This window comes from Hippopotamus amphibius, chromosome 13 (assembly GCF_030028045.1).
Source record: "Hippopotamus amphibius kiboko isolate mHipAmp2 chromosome 13, mHipAmp2.hap2, whole genome shotgun sequence".
NCBI lineage: Eukaryota > Metazoa > Chordata > Mammalia > Artiodactyla > Hippopotamidae > Hippopotamus > Hippopotamus amphibius.
The window spans coordinates 66495671-66514350 of record NC_080198.1 but is presented as its reverse complement, the minus strand read 5'-3'; the positions used below and the strand labels follow the sequence as shown (position 1 = coordinate 66514350).

Here is an 18680-nt window from a genome sequence, read left to right as displayed (position 1 = left end):
GAACTAACACCTTGCTAAAAATAATCTGTGAATCTTTAATTCATTAGCATATTTATATAGTGCTAGGGACTGGTATAAGGAAGTCAGTTGTCAGCATTCACTGTTACCTTCTGAATGGAGCTCTATTTCTAGCCCATTGGTTCCAGTCTAGGTGTCAGTGACCATCTCTCGGGAAAGTGCCTTACTTTTGCAACCCCCAGCTCCACTTCTACGGCTTTCACCAAAATTTTATCCCATTAAGAAAATTAATCAAATCATAATCTAATTTGGTACACTTGAGGAAAATAAAATTCCTCATTCCAACACGTCCTGGGATACTGTATATGTCTAATAACTGAGTAACATTTAGCATAGCAGAATTTCTGGGCTTCCAAAAATCATACTTTAAAAACGACATGAAGAATTTCAATTTTTTTCTTCTTAAATAATTAATTAACTTCATTTGATAAGTGAAGATCACGTCACCAACTAAAATAAACACGAAGAGGAGAGACTGTTTAAAGGCTACACAGACTAGAATAGTTTCCATTTCAGACATCAGAAATTCAGATAAAGAACAGTTGCAGTTAATCCTTTTCCCCTCATAAGGCAACAGATAAAATGAATAAAAACTTCAATCTTTGGCTTCCATTCAAGTTGGTACCATGCAACTGATAAAATTAATAAAATGTTCAGTCTCTGGTTTCTATGCAGAGTGTCAGTTAAACATCCATCTGCCTTCCATTCCTGAAAGACTAATGAAATATTTTATTATAGCATCCAGAAGTATTAAATCCATGTCTGTTTCCATATAAAGCTCCCCTTTTAATACAATTTTTTAGATGAAATTTCCTCATGTTGCTTGTCATTTTAGACTGTTCTGTAAGATTTGGTATAACACAGGATGGGCAGTTCTCCACTGATGAGAAATAAAAGAGACTATTTTCTATTCTTAAAGGAAACATAGGAACCACTTCTGCAGTAATACCTGAATGACAGCTCATTATTTAAAAAAAAAAATTATAGTCTGAGCAGTGAACAGAGAAGGTGGGCTGTGTCCTGTGCTCTGACCTGGATTGAGCCCAGAGTCCTGGTGAGGGGCGTCGAGGATGCCCCCCAGGCCTTGAGGACACAGAGCAGCTCCCCCAGCACAGAGCCAAGACTGAGACGCATGGACAGGAACGGGTGACTTGGGCCACAGAGCCGCCCACGTCTGGATGGTGGTGACTGCGTCCTGTGCTGTGGACTTTCATCACTGCCTGGACGTGGGCTCTCTCTGAGGAGGAGGACCACCTAGCAAGCTACGACTTGGGGTCATCGAGTCAAAGGGACAAAAGTGCCAAAGGGAGCAGAGACTGACTGGGGTGCTAAGTCCTCCTGGCGGCTGCTGTAGAGTTGAAGGAAGGGGTAGAAACAGGCCTGAGTGGCCACAGCTCCTGCAGATCCTGGGAAACCTGCTGGCAGCCGTGAAGGAGCAGAGAGGAGGCAGAAGAGTCAGAAGCTTCTCACGTGTCCCAGCTCCTGGAGAGCCAGGTTTCTCTAAAGGGAGTCTCCTCAGACAGAAGCCCTCCCTGAACAATGGCCCTGGCATCTTCCCTGGCGCAGCTCCAAGCAGTGGCCAGCTGCCCCATCTGCCTGGATTACATGAGAGACCCCGTGATCACTGGCTGTGGGCACAACTTCTGTCACTCCTGCACCCAGCAGTGCTGGGAGGGTCTACAGGACATCGTCCCCTGTCCTGTCTGCCTCCAGCACTGCGCTGACAAGAGCATCACGGGGAACAGCCAGTTACATCACATGATTGATTTCGTGAAGCAGCTTCCCAGCACGGAGGACATGAGGAAATGGCAGAAAGAGAAACCCCTGTGTGAGAAGCACAGGTACATGCTGAGGCTGTTCTGTGAGAAGGACCTGGAGCTGCTGTGTCCCCAGTGCAGGGTCTCCTCTGACCACAGCGGTCACCCCCTGGGCCCCTGACACAGCAGCTTGAAGATGCTGAAAAGGCATTAGAAATGCAAGTCTCAAAATCATTTGAGTTGGTGTGGAAGGTAGAGAATCGAAGGAGGGAACTGCTCTCCGAAGCTGAACACTTTCAGCGTTTCTGGGGAACGGAGCAGGATGAAATTCATGTTAGGGTACTAAGTGAAGAGAAGCTTGTTGAAGATAAAATTATTGAAAAAAGAACCCAAATATCAGCCCAGAGATCCACGCTGCAAAGTCTGCCTGATGAAATCACCGAGAAGTGTGTGCAGCCTGACCTGGATTTACGACCGACTCTGAAAGAATCCACAGCAAGTACAGAAACGCAGAGAGCCCAGCAGCCTTTTCTTATCATTTAACGAAAGAGATTTTTATTCTCCCCCCACAATATTTTGGCCTCCACGAAGTGATCAGCACATTTCACGTAGATCTGACATTTAATCATGAAAGTGCTCACCACAATCCCATCGTTTCACAGGACAGGAAAACTACATCTTTTCAAAGGATGGAACCAAACTGTGTTCTCAATCCCGAGGCATTTACTTCTCACCCGGCTGTCCTGAGTTCTGAGGGATTTGACGCTGGCAGGCACTTTTGGCAGGTAGAAGGAAGAGGTGCGGGTGAATGGTCCTTAGATGTGTGTAAAGAATCTTTCCCCAGAAATGGTCCTGTGTCACCAGTCCCAAGCAATGGCTGTTGGCAAATTCAACTGTCAACTACACCTGACACAGGGGATTCAGGAAACCCCTGCTAGATTGTCCTTTTTCTGGACTGCGAGTTGGGGGAAATTTCTTTTTACAATTCGAATGATAGATCTCATTTACATACATTCAGTGACATTTTTTACAGAAAGACTTATGCCCTATTTCTCTATTGGACCTTCTTCAAAATCACTTACAGTAAGTCTAGTTGAAGATGAGTGCTGAGCCCCGTTGGAAGATGTTCTGTGTTCTACTTTCTTCCTGTGTTCAGAGGATGTCCTTGTAATAAAGGGTCTGAGTCCATCTTTGATGCCTGAGTGCTGATGTCTTTTTAATCCTCTCCCTCTGGCTTCACCTCTGCCCCACACCTGCACAAGATGTCAGGACAGCCTGGGTGCTCTTCACTGGGCTTAGGAGGGCAGTTCTAACCCAGGAAGACCCTGCCTGCAGAGGAGCTCTCTCCAACCACCAAAAATCCCCAAGCTGTGCCTTTTCTCGCCTCTCTCAAGCCATTTTTGGACCAGTGTCCACCTTGACTCCACACGAAGCCTCGGTGAGTGAAAATAAATGATTTCATACCCTATTGGTGTGTTTGTGGCATTAGCAGTCTTGACACCGGAACAAAATTTTGAGTGGCTTCAGTTTTGCCTTGGTGGGTTGACCATAACAGTCCTTAGAATATTGTATGATCCCAGTTTACTTTTCAGATATTCTGATCCCAGGAGGTATAGTTTTGTTTTACAACGATCACAAGACAGGAGGTTGCAGCCTGTATTTTCTAAAATTATAACATTGTGTTTGTGATTCCCCATTTCTCCTGAGAAAGGTGTAGGAATCTATGACCAACTCCCTCAAGATTTTTTTTTTTTAATTCCACGTGTAAACAGTATCATATTTGCCTTTCTCTGGCTTCTGTCACGTAGTATGATAATCTTTAGGTCCATACATGTTCCTGTAAATGCTTTTATTTCATTCTTTTTTATAGCTGAGTGATATTTTATTGCATATATTTACCAAATCTTCTTCATCCTTATAGATGTGGATGGACATTTAGGTTGCTTCCACGTCCTGGCTATTGTAAACTGCTGCAGTGAACATTGCAGTGCATGTATGTTTTCCAATTGTAGTTTTCTCAAGATATATGCCCAGGAGTGGGATTGCAGGATCATATGGTAACTCTTTTTACATTTTTAGGAAAAATCTATACTGTCCTCCATAGTGGCAGCACCAATTTACGTTCCCACCAACAGTGTAGGAGGGTTTCCTTTTCTCCATACCCTCTCTAGCATTTACTGGGTTGGCCAAAAAGTTTGTTTTGGTTTTTCCATAAGCTGGTATGGAAAAACCCAAATGAACTTTTTGGCCAATCCAATATTTGTAGACGTTTTGATGATTGCCATTCTGACTGGTGTGAGGTTATACCTCATTGTATAATTGAATATTTTGATTTGCATTTCTATATAATTAGTGATATTGAGCTTTTTTTTTTTTTTTGATGTGCCTATTGGCCATTTGATTGTCTTCTTTGGAGAAATGTCTATTTTGGTCTTCTGCCCAGCTGTTAATTCGGTTGTTTGTATTTTTGATATTGAGATGTATGAGCTGTTTGTATATTTTCAGAAATTAATCCCTTTCACGCACATCATTTGCCAATATTTTCTCCCATTCTGCTGATTTTTTGTTTGTTTTGTTTATGGTTTCCTCTGCTGTTTAAAACCTTTTGTTTTATTAGTTCTCATTTGTTTATTTTTGTGTTTTTTTCCATTACTCTAGGAAACAAATCTGAGAAAATATTGCTGCGATTTATGTCAAAGGTGTCCTGCCTATGTTTTCCTCAAGGAGTTTTATAGTATCTGGTCTTACATTTACGATTTTAATCCATTTTGAGTTTATTTTTGTATATGGTGTTAGAGAATTATTTTTTAGAACTTTTACTGAGATACAATTAACATACAATAAACTGCATATATTTAAAGTGTAAAAAAAATTATAGTCTGTAAATTATCCGAGTTTTAAAAAAGCTTTGTGGTTTTCTCACATCTACTAAAAGATCGGTCAAGGAGAGAAAAATAGGTAGCCAAGTTGCAAGGACAACACTTTGTTTTCATAACAATTTAAACATTTCCTGCTGGAATAAGTCTGCTCTCCAAGTACAGAAAATAATCAGAGCTGGAGGTAATGGTGATTTCTTCTATTGGGGTTATGGGGTGCTGTTTTGCCAATATACACAGAGCTCTCAGGGAAAGATGGGGAGCACCATTAAAGATGGCCTTTCCTCAGTTGCAAAAGGAACTATTTAAAGTCTGAATTGCATCATGAGCTGACTGTCAGTTCTACCATGAGGTCCTTTCTCACGTTACTTCGCAGCTCAGACTGTTTGGTCCAAATTTTCTTTTTTTTATATAAATTTATTTATTTATTTATTGGCTGCATTGGGTCTTCGTTGCTGTACACAGGCTTTCTCTAGTTGCAGCGAGAGGGGGCTACTCTTCATTGTGGTGGCTTCTCTTGTTGCGGAGCACGGGCTCTAGGTGCACAGGCTTCAGTAGTTGTGGCACACAGGCTCAAGAGTTGTGGCTCACGGGCTCTAGAGAGCAGGCTCAATAGTTTTAGTGCACGGGCTTACTTAGTTGCTCCAGCATGTGGTATCTTCCTGGCACGGGGATCAAACCCATCTTCCCTGCACTGGCAGGGGGATTCTTAACCACTGTGCCACCTAGGAAGTCCCTGGTCCAAATTTTCTAATGATTTTCTCTTAATTTAGTTTTGCTTGGTCATATTCATTGTGCCGCGCTTCCATTCCCACAGCCCTCCACAAAGTTACCAGGTGGGTCTGTAGCCCACTTTACAGAGCAGGAACTCAAAACCTGGAAGACCTGTTCAAGACAGAGGAAGAACAGTGAAGTCTGGGCCCTCATCACAACCTGTCTACAGCTTTCAGCAGGTTTTTAATGTGTATGGTTTAATCATCATCCTAATCCCTTTTTATCCTTAACAGGAAAATGGAAATTCAGCTCTAAGTAGTTCTGTCAGATCCCTTCCCTAATACTAAAAGAGGCAGGATAGTGTAGTGGTTAAAAGAAATAAATCTGAAACCAGACTTCCTGGGTTCAAACACTGCTTCTACCACTTACTAGCTGTGTGATCTTATAGAAGTCACCTAGCCTCTCTGATGAGAACAAGCCTATCTAATATTGCTACTATGAGGATTAAATGCTTTGAGTGTGCTTGGTACACATCAAATACTATAGAATTCTTCAATGTTACCAGGTACAGCATGTTACACAGAATAGTTAGGAGTGGGACCCAAGGCACCCAAATCTAGGCTTAGCAGATGGGATCCTGGCTATAGTCTTAGTTTTCTCATTTGTAAAATGAGAGTTCTGTATAGCCAGATATACAGAAATACTCTGTATAGCCAGAGTATTTTCCTGCTGTAAAATGCTATCTTGCTTTTGGATTACATTCATTTTCCTCTTCCTTACAGTCCTACTGTGATATAAGTTGAAATTGTTTTTCTACTTGAAAGAGGGGAAATTTGAGGCATGAAGAAAACAAATGGCTTTTAAAAAATTTTTTTTTTCAAAAACAGTGCATCATTGATTCCGAATTAGGAAATAGCAGCTTAATAAATGACCAGCTTCCTTGCCACTGACATTTGGAGGATTAGACACGGAGTCCATCCTATCCAATATTCTGTTTCTCAGAATAGCTTCAGACAGCATTTGCACATTGAAAATATTTCTTTAATAACCTGTCACCAAGCTGTCCTCTATTAATCTATCTATATATATATCCTAGAATGTTCAACCCTTGGGGTAATGACCTTCATATGTTTTCAGCACCAGGCCTCCTGCACTCTTCAAGGAACTTTGAAAACTGCACGGCGGCTGAGAACCTTCTGTGAAGCACCTAAGTGATGGCAGTTTGAGGGATGCGATACTGGATCTTACAAGCCATTGTAAAATAAAATAGTCATATGTGTCTGAAATGGAAAAAAAAAATCATGTCTTTTTCACTGGGGAACATGTTATCTTCTTTTCTTTTCTCATTTCAAGGATAGTAGTTTGAGCTCAAAGTCTCTATGGAAAGAATATAGTGAACACCACGGAATAGGGCAAATTAAGTTACCCTGCCTCAGAAATAAGCTTCACTTCCTGCCCTTTCAGAGCTCCGCACCTCTGGGTCAGTGCTGTGAAAGCGCTCTTTTCTCTATCTGTCTAAAGCCCTGACAGATGGACATGAGTGTGGGATGAGAAGGCAAAGAGGTGAAAGGAAGGCAGATAACAAAAGAAGAACAAGGACAAATGAGAATGGGAAAGAAAAGGAACATTTAGTCAGGGGAGGGAGACTTGTAGTCCTTAGCAACTGTAACTTCCAAAGAACTGTCTGTATTTTGGCTCAGAAATGGTTATGCTACACAAAAGCTTTCCATATAGTTCAGAAAAAGGAACTGTGAGATTTAGATGAGTTTTGCATACCCTTAGACATCTGGCAGCTTTATGGATGCCTTCTTAAATTCAGTTGTTTTCTCCTCTTTTGTCTCTTCACTTATTATAACAGTCTCCCACTTTTGAAAGGTTATCAGAGGTGACTCTTTTTTATGTCAGGGTAAAGGAGATTCCAAGTATTATCAATATGGGTTTAGCTGGCTTCAAGGGAAAAACTATGAATAACAAATTTTCTTAACATTGCTTCACTGAGATTACTTCTTGACAGAATTGCATACATCACTATCTTTCGTAAATTATTAAAACAATCTAGGAGAATGTTTCCTTTTGTAGAACTTCTTATACAGACTTCCAGTATATAGCCAAACATGTGAAAACAAGGTTTGAGTGACACTTGGAATAGTCAATTAACAAATTTAAAATTATACTTTTTATTACTATGTTGAAATAAAGTGACATTTAGACTTTGAATGCTTTTCTATTCTCTTCAAACAGAATTTGAAGTTTTAAATTTGCCCTACCTGAGTTCTGTCAAAAAAATAATAATGCATTTTAGGTACAAGGAAGTAAATCTTTTCAAAAACCACATAATGAATCTTTTCAGAGGCAGTAGATATAGGTGATATTTACTTTCTGCTTTGTATTTTCCCACATTTTCCAAATTTTTTACAATAAATATGTGTAGCTTTTATATTAGAAAAGAATGTAAAGGAATAACAAATAAAATTATACTAAGACCAGATCTCCACCAAGACAAGACGAGTGTTGATGGATGTTGAGGAAATCTGGTGTATATGGAAAGGAAAAAACCCCACAAAACTTTCCTACCATTTTCTTTCAACTACTTAACTTGAATTATATTGCTAGTTGCATTTGTGTAACTCTCACTTAAGTATGAAAAATTGCAATAAAATCTGAAAAACAGAATAATTACATTTTCTGTGATCTGACACCACCACACTAAACTAAAAAAATTAACTCAGCATCCAGAAATGAATTCAATGAGTTGATGCCTAGAATCATCCTCTTAGGTGGATAAGGGGAGGCAAGAAGCTGCTGAAAAACAGTCTGACTTTCACCAGATCTACAAAATCTCCTTTTACCCCAGATTTAATAGGTAGAACCATCCAAAATGCATAGCAGGCTGTAACAAAAAAAGTTCCACTATTAATGTATAGGGTTTTTTTTTTTTAATAAAAATAAATAATACTGCTTGACTGGAGATAGTGTCCAGAAAAAAAGTTCACTCATAAAAAAAAATCTATTAAAGCAAATCAATTTGCTGTCCTTATATTTCTGGGTTGACCTGAAGTCTATGACTCACCATTCTGCATACTGTGGATTTCACTTGTGGACTTCAGGAACAGCCATTTTTGTCATAAATAAAATGACTTTCGTCATTCATTTAAAATTTTATAAAAGCTTTTTGACTTTTAATCTAAAGGGATATACATATTTTGGGGCCAATAAATAGTGCATGCAAAACTAATACTATTTCTGTATTGGGTGCCACCGTACAACTAACTGCAAAAGAGGAAGAACTTAGAAGGGAGAAGATCACATCAAATCCCTCCTTCAACAAAAGAGAAGTCTCCTGTACTACTTAACGCTTACCTGTACTACTTAACGCTTAACACAGAGCAGCACAAGTATAGCTCTCTGTTCCAGTATATACCCATCCCCAAAGCGAATTTATCACAGCACCATGCTGAGAAAGGAAAATCATCAGATCATTTCTGAACGAAGCTCCCAAACCCTGGTGATTTTCAAACCCACTGGGCAAAACTGATCCGGGAGCAAACTACGGAGGGTGCCTGGTAGCAGCCGGGAAGTGGAAGGGCGCGCAGAGCAGCCGGGGTGGAGCGCACAGCTTACCTTGAACTCCTTCTCTATGTTGGCCAGCTTGGCCAGCTCGTTGCTGAGCTCCAGGGCGGTGAGCACGGGGTCTTCACTGGACAAGGACAGATACGCTGGGCTGGCCAGCCCCTTGTAGGCATTGATCCTCGAGCGCGAGTGGCTGAAGGAGTCGTGCCTCTGCTTCTCCGTGCAGTCCCCGCACTTGCAGAAGTAGTCGTGCGGCCGCTCGATCCTGGCGCCCTTCATCAGCAGCATGTGCACCACCTCGTACTTCTGGCAGTGCGCCGCCAGGATGATGGGGGTGATGTCGGGGGAGAAGCGCGTGCCGTCCTCGTCGTAGGCGTAAAAGTCGTCGTCCTGCAGCTCTTGCTCACACGGGCTCAGGGTTAGGCGCTTGCTGGCCGCGAACCCGGGGTGGTTGAGGATGGCCTCCACGATGCGCACGTAGCCCTTGCTGATGGCGAGCAGCAGGGCGTCGCCGATGCGCGCCAGGTTCTCCTTTTTGAGCAGCAGCTCAGTCACCTCCAGGTGCTCATTGCCCACCGCCAGCTGCAGCGCGTTCTGGCCCATGTAGTCCACGCAGTTGACATTCAGCGTCTTGGACTCCTCCAGCATTTTGCGCACCACGGGGATGTTGCCGTACTCGGCTGCGTCGAGGAAGCGCTCCTCCTCCGCGGTGAGGCTGGTGCCCCGGTCGTTGAACATGAAGGCCGGGCCCCGGACGGCCTGGCGCCGGCCCTTCTCGCGCATCGCCGTCTTGCGCCTCAGGGATGGGCTTTCCTCCATTGACCTAATCAGCAGCAGCGACAACAACAACAAAAAACCAGTTGTAGAATATTAGGGCATATTGCCTCCTGCCACACATCGGGCCATTACTGGAGTACACAGCGCCCACTGCAGATCGGTGGCCAGGTGAGTTGCTAACACCCGCCTGAAATTTACCCCTGTACCTAACGCGGGCTGCTAGCACCGGGAGAGGAGCTGGAAACCCTTCAGAACAAGAATTCCTGTTCCACAGAAAATGACATTCACAAGGAATAATAATATAAACGATTCACCCCGTTTATAAATGATACACCCCGCGTCTCCCTTGCGACCCGAGTAAAGATGGGACTCATCATACCTTGCGGAAATAACCTTACTTCTGCTTTTAAAAGTTTTGAAAATAGGAGTGAGTAGGTACTTAGCACCAAAGCACTAGGCTTGAAGGCTAAAGAAATTCAATTTTTCAAGAATTAGGCCAGAAGGATCCTCTCAAGTCACTGCATATTTTTAACTAAATAAAATTATTGGCACACACACAAGGCCCAGTATTTAGGCCAAGTATTATCTTTCAAGATCTTAGATTTATTTTTTTCTCTTAAGGGTATCCCACCCGACTCCCCTACCCCTCCAAAAAACTTACAAGATTCATTTTTTCAATGACACAGTCAAGATTTAGCAATTATAAAATGAGTATCAATCTAGATTTATTTTTTTGAAAATAACTGTCTTTGTAATAAGAGTTGTTTAGTTACCAATACTATATAGTTACCTCTTGGAACTAAAAGGATTTGGTATGATTTATGGTTTAAAAGTCACTAGTATTACTTTATGAACAAAGCAACTGGGCACTAATTGTATATCCAGAACAATGTGCATTGAAATCCTAACACCAACCACATTAGCTGAGATTTAGCTGCATCATAAAAGTCACTTCATTAATTGATGTGTACCGCAATTTGAGTTCACATTTTAATTTCTGTGATGCTGGGTAAATAATTTCATTTCCTTGGGCTCCCTTACTCCAGGTGTAAAATGGAAATTTATAGAGGGCTCCAGCTTTTCCTCATGAGCTCATGAATAAAAAGCTTTTTTGGAAGCTGAGTCTGAAAAATGATGCTATATAAACAATATAACTTGTAACATTATGATTATTTTTAATATTTCAAAGGCTATTATAAGTACACATCTACATCTTTAACCCAGTTTTAACATTCTTGCTGATTGAAATGCTTAAGATAACTTCCTTTTAAAAAAATCTGTGACTTTTGTCTTCTGTATGAGTTAAATCAAAGGTACCAGTTAAACTCTTTTCACATCACTGACTTTTGAGTAAGAACAAATAAGAGTTACAAGACATATACATGCTACCAAACATAAAACAGATGGTTAGTGGGAAGCTGCTGCATAGCACAGGGAGATCAACTCAATGCTTGGTGATGAATCTAGAGGGGCGGGATAGGGAAGGTAAGAGGGAGGCTCAAAAGGGAGGGTATATGGGGATATATGTATAAATACAGCTGATTTACTTTGTTCTACAGCAGAAACTGGTACAACAGTGTAAAGCAATTATACTCCAATAAAGATCTGAAAAAAAAAAAGTGAATGGCTGGGAAAAATTGCTTTCCTTCTGTAACATATATTCCAGAAATACTTTCTACCATTGACAAAATAGCATTCACATAGTCAGGGGTTGAAAATTAACTAGAGAGGACATGGGCCTCCCCGGGGGGTCTGGAGGTGGACATTAGGGAGCATCTCCAGCAGGTGAACTCAGAGGTGGGTAGCAGCGTCCACTCAGTTCTTAGCTCCACAGGCCCCAAACTAAGAGAGGAGCACTGAAGCCACTGGTTTCCCAGATAGAGACCAAGAAAATGTGGCCAGGCAAACCTACAGAGGTAAAGAAACCAAAGAAATCCCCAGATAAGCTTGTAAACTTGTCCAAGGGTAGAGGGTGCTGTGACTGGCCCCTCATTCTAGCTGCTCAACTAGTGTCAGGTGATCAACATTAAAAAGTTAAATATAGCATTTATATATACACACACATTTATATGAATATACATATATATACACATGTACACACACATATATCTATGTGCAGGAATTTCTAGAAAGCAATGCAAGAAGCCTTTCATTGTATTTATACCTGGGGCTCTGGGGAGTGGAACTGAGGAGCCACAGGGGAAGGGAGATTTTTGCTTTTCACTTATAGCTTTTACACATTTTGAATAGTTTTAACCATAGTTTGAATATTTTATTAAAAATAAAATTTATGTTTAAATTTTAAAAAATCTTAACCCCTTAGTTGACAAAAATTTTTTAAATATAGGTACATATGGGCAATCATTACATTATAATCTTTCTGAAGGTAAACAAATGCCATGTTTGACTATTATTAGTAGGTGTGGTGTATAGAATACTGCAATGAGGTGTATAAAGTGGGTGGTGTGTGGGTGGGAAACAAGGAAGTGCAAGGCTAGGTGGGGAGGGGCATGTATTTTGTGTGTGTTTTTTGTGTTGTGTGTGTGTGTCTTTGCAGAATGATGATTTTTTAAGTGGAAAAGAACTGGGAAATAGCATTCACTGAACTGCATAGAAGAGACCTTTATTTCAAGATCAAACTCTATGACAAGGGCTTTAAAAAAAATCTTAAAAATAATGTCATTGTAATAAGTTGACATACTTATTACATTAGTAGTACTGACTTCATTATATTAATATTTTACTATTAAGCTACAAACTGGTACTCTTCAAGTGGCTAGAATTTCCATATTGTATAAATGATGAATTTTGTGCTTATTCATAATATATTGATGTTATTTATGGCTACAGAATGTATGTGAAGAATATGTAAGTCTGCAGAATTCCAATCTATCTCAGATGGGTTATCTTTGGGGAAATAAACTCATTATTAAAGTGTCACATCTTAATGGAATAGGGCTTTTTATCTACTGATTGCTACCTACAAAGAAAATCACTCATGAAACCCTACCTTTTCTCCCAAGAGAGCGATGTGAAAATACCAGAAAATGATACTTTCATAAACTTTTTCTTTGCATTTCTTAGTATTTTAAAGTTTTTTTCTTAGTATCTCTTCTTCTTTTGGAAGCTATACCTCTGCTTTGTGTATTTGAGCTGAAATGTGGGATTTTAGTACTATACAACACAAGTCACATGAGTCATTTTGATTTTATCTTTAAAAGCTTCTAACACTGAGTTAAGTGTGAAGTAAGATTTTTCAGTTAGAACAAATTATACTGCTATTTCAAAATAAAAGTACTGACAATGCTGCTTGTCTTCATGGTGAATCTGCATAAGAAGTGTCTTTTTTTTTTTTTTAACTTTCCTTACAGTATTAAGATAAGATTCATTAATCTGGACTGATAGAATGGTATGAGTCACAACCAGTTCATCCACGAGGCATAAACATGGCCCCAGCCTCAGCTGCCCTTGACCATGCATCTCCTCCAGCATGAGAACTAAGGATGGAGTGAGGGTGAATGGGAGAGGGTGCCTGACTTTAGTAATGCTAACACTAACATCATTTTCCCAGACATTTTCTTACCTTTAATCCTCACCCAATGGGTCAACCCATTCAGCACTGCAAGGGTACATTGGATGGGGCCTTCTTTCTGGCAAAAGCACCGGAGAACCGCTGACCTACATCAGTTGCCCTACAAGCACCACGTGCAAGCTCCCTCGTGGCTGGTGTGGATGGCTGGTAATAGCTGAGTGCTGTGGGCTGAACTGCGTGCCCTCACAAATCCATCCGTTGAAGCCCTAACCTCCAGTGTGGTATCTGGAGATGAGGTCTTTGGGAGGTAATCAGGGTTAGATGTGGTTATGAGCGTAGAGCCCTCATGGTGGAATCGGGCCCTTGTAAGAAGAGAAAACAGAGAGCTTGCTCCCCCCACCCTCCCACCACCCTCTCCTTGTGAGGACACAGTGAGACGGCAGCCGTCTGCAAGCTCCCCAGAACCTGACCATACTGCTACTATGATCTCACACATCCGGCTTCCCCAACTGTGAGAAAGCACGGTTCTGCTGTTTAAGCCACTCAGTCTGTGGTACTTAGTTATGACAGCCCAAGCTGAGTAAGACGCTGACCATACATCTTAAGACAAAAACATTTTTTTCAGGCTTTATGAAACAAACTTTGGGTTCTTAGTACTTGTCCAAACACTCAAGCTGATAAAAAAGTTCTTCCTGAGAAATATTTTTGTGCACCCAAAGGCACAATACAAGCAACACTCCTCAGTTTTCATAACTTCGCTATCCGCTCATCTGACTTCTAACAGTGACTTGAGGACCACCTGCCTCAAGATCACCTGTAGTACCCATTAAAATTCAGATTTCTGGGCCCCATTCTAGATGAACTAAATCAGAATCTCTCAGGGGTGGGGCCCTGGAATATGTATTTTAAATGAGCATCCTTTGTAATTCCTACGCACACTGAAGGTTGGAAACCTCCAGGATAAAATCAATGCAGCTATCCTGGATCAATGACCCCAGGCTAGGAGGCCTGTAAACACTTGTCACACTGGCCCTGCCAAAAGCAAAGTTGGAATAGCATGTTTGAGTAGTACAGGCTAGAGGACAAGCAGCCTTTAGTTTCCCTACCCTTTATGACCACTTAAAATCTGATCTTTAGGAACCTATTCACCTGAGTCACAGTAAATAATAAGCCTGTAAAATGCCTTTGCCAGTGACCATTTAATGTCATGCTCTTTCTTTTATCAAGGAAGGACTGATATTTTTAAAGGGTTACTATGTTTCCTTCAAAACCACCTTTAAATGGTTAAAGAGGTTTTCCATTATAGTATCTATTGTATCTTTTATGGGGATTCAAGTACTAAATCATCCTAGCATTGTGTATCAAGAAGCCTGTATCTCCAGATGAGGTTGCTTCCCTTGATATAATAATATGAACTATATAACCCTCATCTATTTTTGTGGCCCAGGATACCCAGGAATCTAGCTTAGATCTAAAAATGCTCAATTACCATCACTATCTTACCTGGCACAGTCTTTCCCCTTCTAAATGATTTCTCACACAGATTTTAAATCAGTTATCCTGTATTCCATGTGTCTTAAACCTATTTTATGGTTATCTAAATTCTTTTTTAAAAAACAGAGTATCAATAAATATCCCCTCATATGGGCCACCACTGTCCACATTCCTGGATGGTAAGGTTATGCTTTGTCATTACCCAATGCCCCATAGGGAGTAGATACTCAATAGATATCTGTTCAATTGAGTATTCAAATCTCTTCCTGGGCCGTATCCTATCACTCGACTTCAGGTCCCACATGTACAACTCTCTGTCCTCTGGTCACGTTAAAATGTTAAAATGCCCCAACTCACGTTCTCCCTTAAACCAGCTCCCCCCTGCTAATATCTGCATCTCAGGTTAGTTACTCAGGCTTAGCAATTTCAAGGTCGTCTGTGACTCACTGTTTTGATCCTGTCAGTCACGAAGTTCTGAAGCTTCTCCTTTGGAATGTTTCCTGTACCAGACCCTTCCTTCCAATTCCCTCTGCCAACGCTATCCTCCAGATCTCTAACACATCGTGGCTGGATTGTTACAATAGCTTGCCGGCAGAGGTGGCACGAGAGAAGGCAACTAAACTTTACTGAGTACTTGGTATATGTGTATGTTTTTCATGCACTATCATATTTAATTCTCATAATATTGCTATGAAGCAGGTGTTATTGTTTCTGTGTCATAAATAACAAAACTGAGCTCAAAGGAAATTGCCCAAAGTAATACACAGAGTAAAATGCAGAACTGGGATTCAACCTAGGGTCTGTTTGACTCCTATTCTTTCCAGCACTTTGTGCTGCTCCTGATTTCCCCCTTGTACCCCACAGACATCCCCAGCAGCTTGTGTTTCTTAAATTCTGTCACACTTCTTGTAAAAACAGAACAAAAAGTCCTCCAGCTGATTTTCAGGAATGTCGACAGCCTGCCCCACCCTCCCTAACCAACCTTCTTCTCCTTTGCAGATTTATTCTTCACTGTCCTATAAACATATTATTCTGCTTATTTCTGTACTATCAAGGGTATTCCTATACCATCAAGTTATATTTTTTTTTTAAAAATTAGCAAGGTGTTTTTCTCTTTTGCCTTTCCAAATACAAGGTCTTGGTCTTGGTTACCTTGGGACATCTTGCTTCAGCCCGGGGTGGTGAGGCGTGCAGTATAGAGTTGGATGGGTTTAGGGGAAAAGAAGATACATTTTAGAGGAGGAGTGGACATAGAGAGATCAAAGTAATTTTTAGTTTTTTGGAAGCAAAATGGGATTTTGGAAGCAGAATTGGGGAAAAGGGGAAATTGTCTTAAGGAAGAATTTGCTTGGTTCCTTTATTTCTCTAATTAATTCCAAAAGAACCTGATCACTGAGGGCTCTCATCGCGCAGACAAGATAGTTCTCCCACTTTTGACAGCAAAGCCATGATGTTTACTGTCCTGGGAGAAGAAAGGAATAACAGACAGGAAGTAAAAGTCAAGATGTGGATCCAATAAGGTGAGGAACCACAGAGGGTCGGGGATTCTTGCCCTGCTTGTTTGATTTGGAGATCTGGAATAGTCCTGCCTGGTTAAGCAGGGAATGGGTTGGGCTTTCTCAAGCTCCCATGTAGTGTGGACCCTGCACTGAGAGCCAGGGAGCCTGCACCAAGACTAGGGATGACTGCTGGTGCTGTGAGCTGGATAGAGGGTGATGCAGGCACCCAGCTATGTACCCCTGGGAGCTGAGCTGAAAACCACATATGCCAGAGAGCACATCTGGGTGACAAAGTCATGTCGGCCAAGATCAAGTTACTGCCACTGACAAGCAGTACCCAAGCAGACAATGAACACTGCCCAGAGACCAGAAGAGTCACAGAATATCACCATTTCCCCGCTCCAGGGGACATATAAGCCCCCCTCCCCCCATGCCCAGATGCTACAGAGAAAAGCAGGGGAAGGAGCGGCTTTCCAAGAGCTGAAGCAATTTTATCCAAGTGAGAGAGTATTTCTTAAAAAGGAAACTTACTTTACAGTATCCAAGTAAGATCAATGAAGTTGGCCTCATAGCATCTCTCCAGAGTGCCTTGAACCAGCAGTGGACATGCTGACCAGAAAGAGACTCTGACCCCTTACGGAGATTGCAGGGAGGAGTCAGTAAGCAAAGGTCCCTCAGACACCGGCTCGCGGCATAGGGAGACATTGTCCTAGTTGACTAGATCCCTGCGATAATGTAGGTCAAGCCTTCCCATCTTATTAACCCACATAATTGCTTAATTAACTTAATTGCTTAATTTATTGATTGCTTAATTCACTTGAATGAGAATTAGTGTCTGTTTAGCAAGCAAAAAACAAAACAGAATTTTAAAAACTAATTTAAACCCCAGATTGAACATTTGGTCAACTTTTTTCTCCCCTAATCAGCAAGTAGGAGGCTCAGGGGAAAGGCCTGTTATGCGAGCCACATGTTGCTGCCCATCCAAGTTGTTCTGACTTCTTGTTCCTGCTACACCTGCCTCAGGGATGTTCCTTTTGCTTCCATCCCTGGGCATACTCTTATTCTGACCCTTCGCCAATTCAGATCCTTCCTACCTTCTGTGGTCCAGCTTACATTACACCTCTGGAAACAGAGGGTAAGGCGTCACAGGGTAATAACTAGAAGACCTGCAAGGTTCTGTGTGTTCTGAAATGTTGCCTTTTGAACCTTTCTGAAACCATTCCTGACCACTTGAGCCTTACTTTTTCTAATGCCGCTAGTCTGCCCATAAACCTATACACCTTTTCCCCCTCACCTTGACTACTGTCTCCTATGATATTCATGCCCCCTAAGTTTGATTGAGAATAAATGCCCCACGCTTCCTATCTTATTTTTCATACTTCGTAGCTACCACTATAGTGCCTGATATAGTGCAATATATGTTCAGAAATACTTGTCAATTGATGCCAATTCCACGGACAAAATGACTCAACCTGAATGTTAACTGCCTTAAGGTCACTGAAAGGAAGAGAATTAGAAAATGAGCGCTCAGAGGATCTCTCCTTGGGTCTCTCTACTTTACCATGCTGTCTCTAGGGGACAAGAAAAATGAATAACAAGTTGCAAATCAAAAAGTTCTATTAAAACATATGCTTAGCGTATATGTTGGAATGCTTTGGTTCTATAAAAACAGTTTCTAAATGGCTCTTTGGATGGAATCACAAGCTGTTTAGCACTCAGCGACAAATGAACAGTATTAAAGAAGTCACCTCAAATCTTTTATTTAAATAAAATGAAGAATTAACAAGCTACCGAATCCACCTAGCAAGCAAGCAAGCAAGCAAGCAAAGTAAACACCACCAACAATGTGAGCCAAAGCCATAAGAAAAACCATGAAATCGTTCTGACTAATCAGTTCACCACACCGAAGACGGCGAACGTGCCCACCGGCTAGGATCCAGTCTGTCCTGTGAAGGGCGAGAAAAGCAGAAGGGGCCATGGAAGATGAGTCGTGAGTGAGAAAAGCACAGAGGAGAGGGAAGAAGTGTTAGAGGACCATCAGCACGTTAGTTACCGTACTGGGGACGGTGATAATTGGAAGTGGTAATGAAGGTGGAAAGCAGCAGGCACTTGACAAAGGATAAGAAAGTCAGGGACGAAAAGTCAAAAAACAGACAAACCCCACGGTCTCCCTGGCACGCAGGCGCCTGTCAGTCAACGCGGCTGCCTCCGGAGACATCTGACAGCTACACGCTCCGCCTACGTGTGAGCGTGCTTGGAAGGAGGAGGGAGCATCTGACACCCTTGACAATGTCATCCAAAACACACATCTTGCAAACCTCTTATATGTGAATTTGTGGAGGGGAAGAAGTACAGCGGGGTGGGGGACATGCTGAACTTGAGTAGCCCGGACGTGCACCAGTGTGCAAGGCCGGAGGGAGGCAGCCCAAACAGTTCGACTGTC

At 41.7% G+C, this 18680-nt stretch overlaps 1 protein-coding gene across 1 annotated transcript in view; it reads right to left on the bottom strand.

Moving 5' to 3' along the window:
• Positions 1 to 16868, bottom strand: part of TRPC3 (transient receptor potential cation channel subfamily C member 3) — a 61833-nt gene extending 44965 nt beyond the window's left edge. The window contains exons 1-2 of the mRNA XM_057705508.1: positions 16769 to 16868; positions 8987 to 9758 (exon numbers count right to left, since the gene is read on the bottom strand). Of these exons, the coding sequence (XP_057561491.1) occupies positions 8987 to 9754 (768 nt within the window). The 5' untranslated portion in view covers positions 9755 to 9758; positions 16769 to 16868. The remainder of the gene's footprint in view (positions 1 to 8986; positions 9759 to 16768) is intronic.
• Positions 16869 to 18680: the final 1812 nt, after the last annotated feature.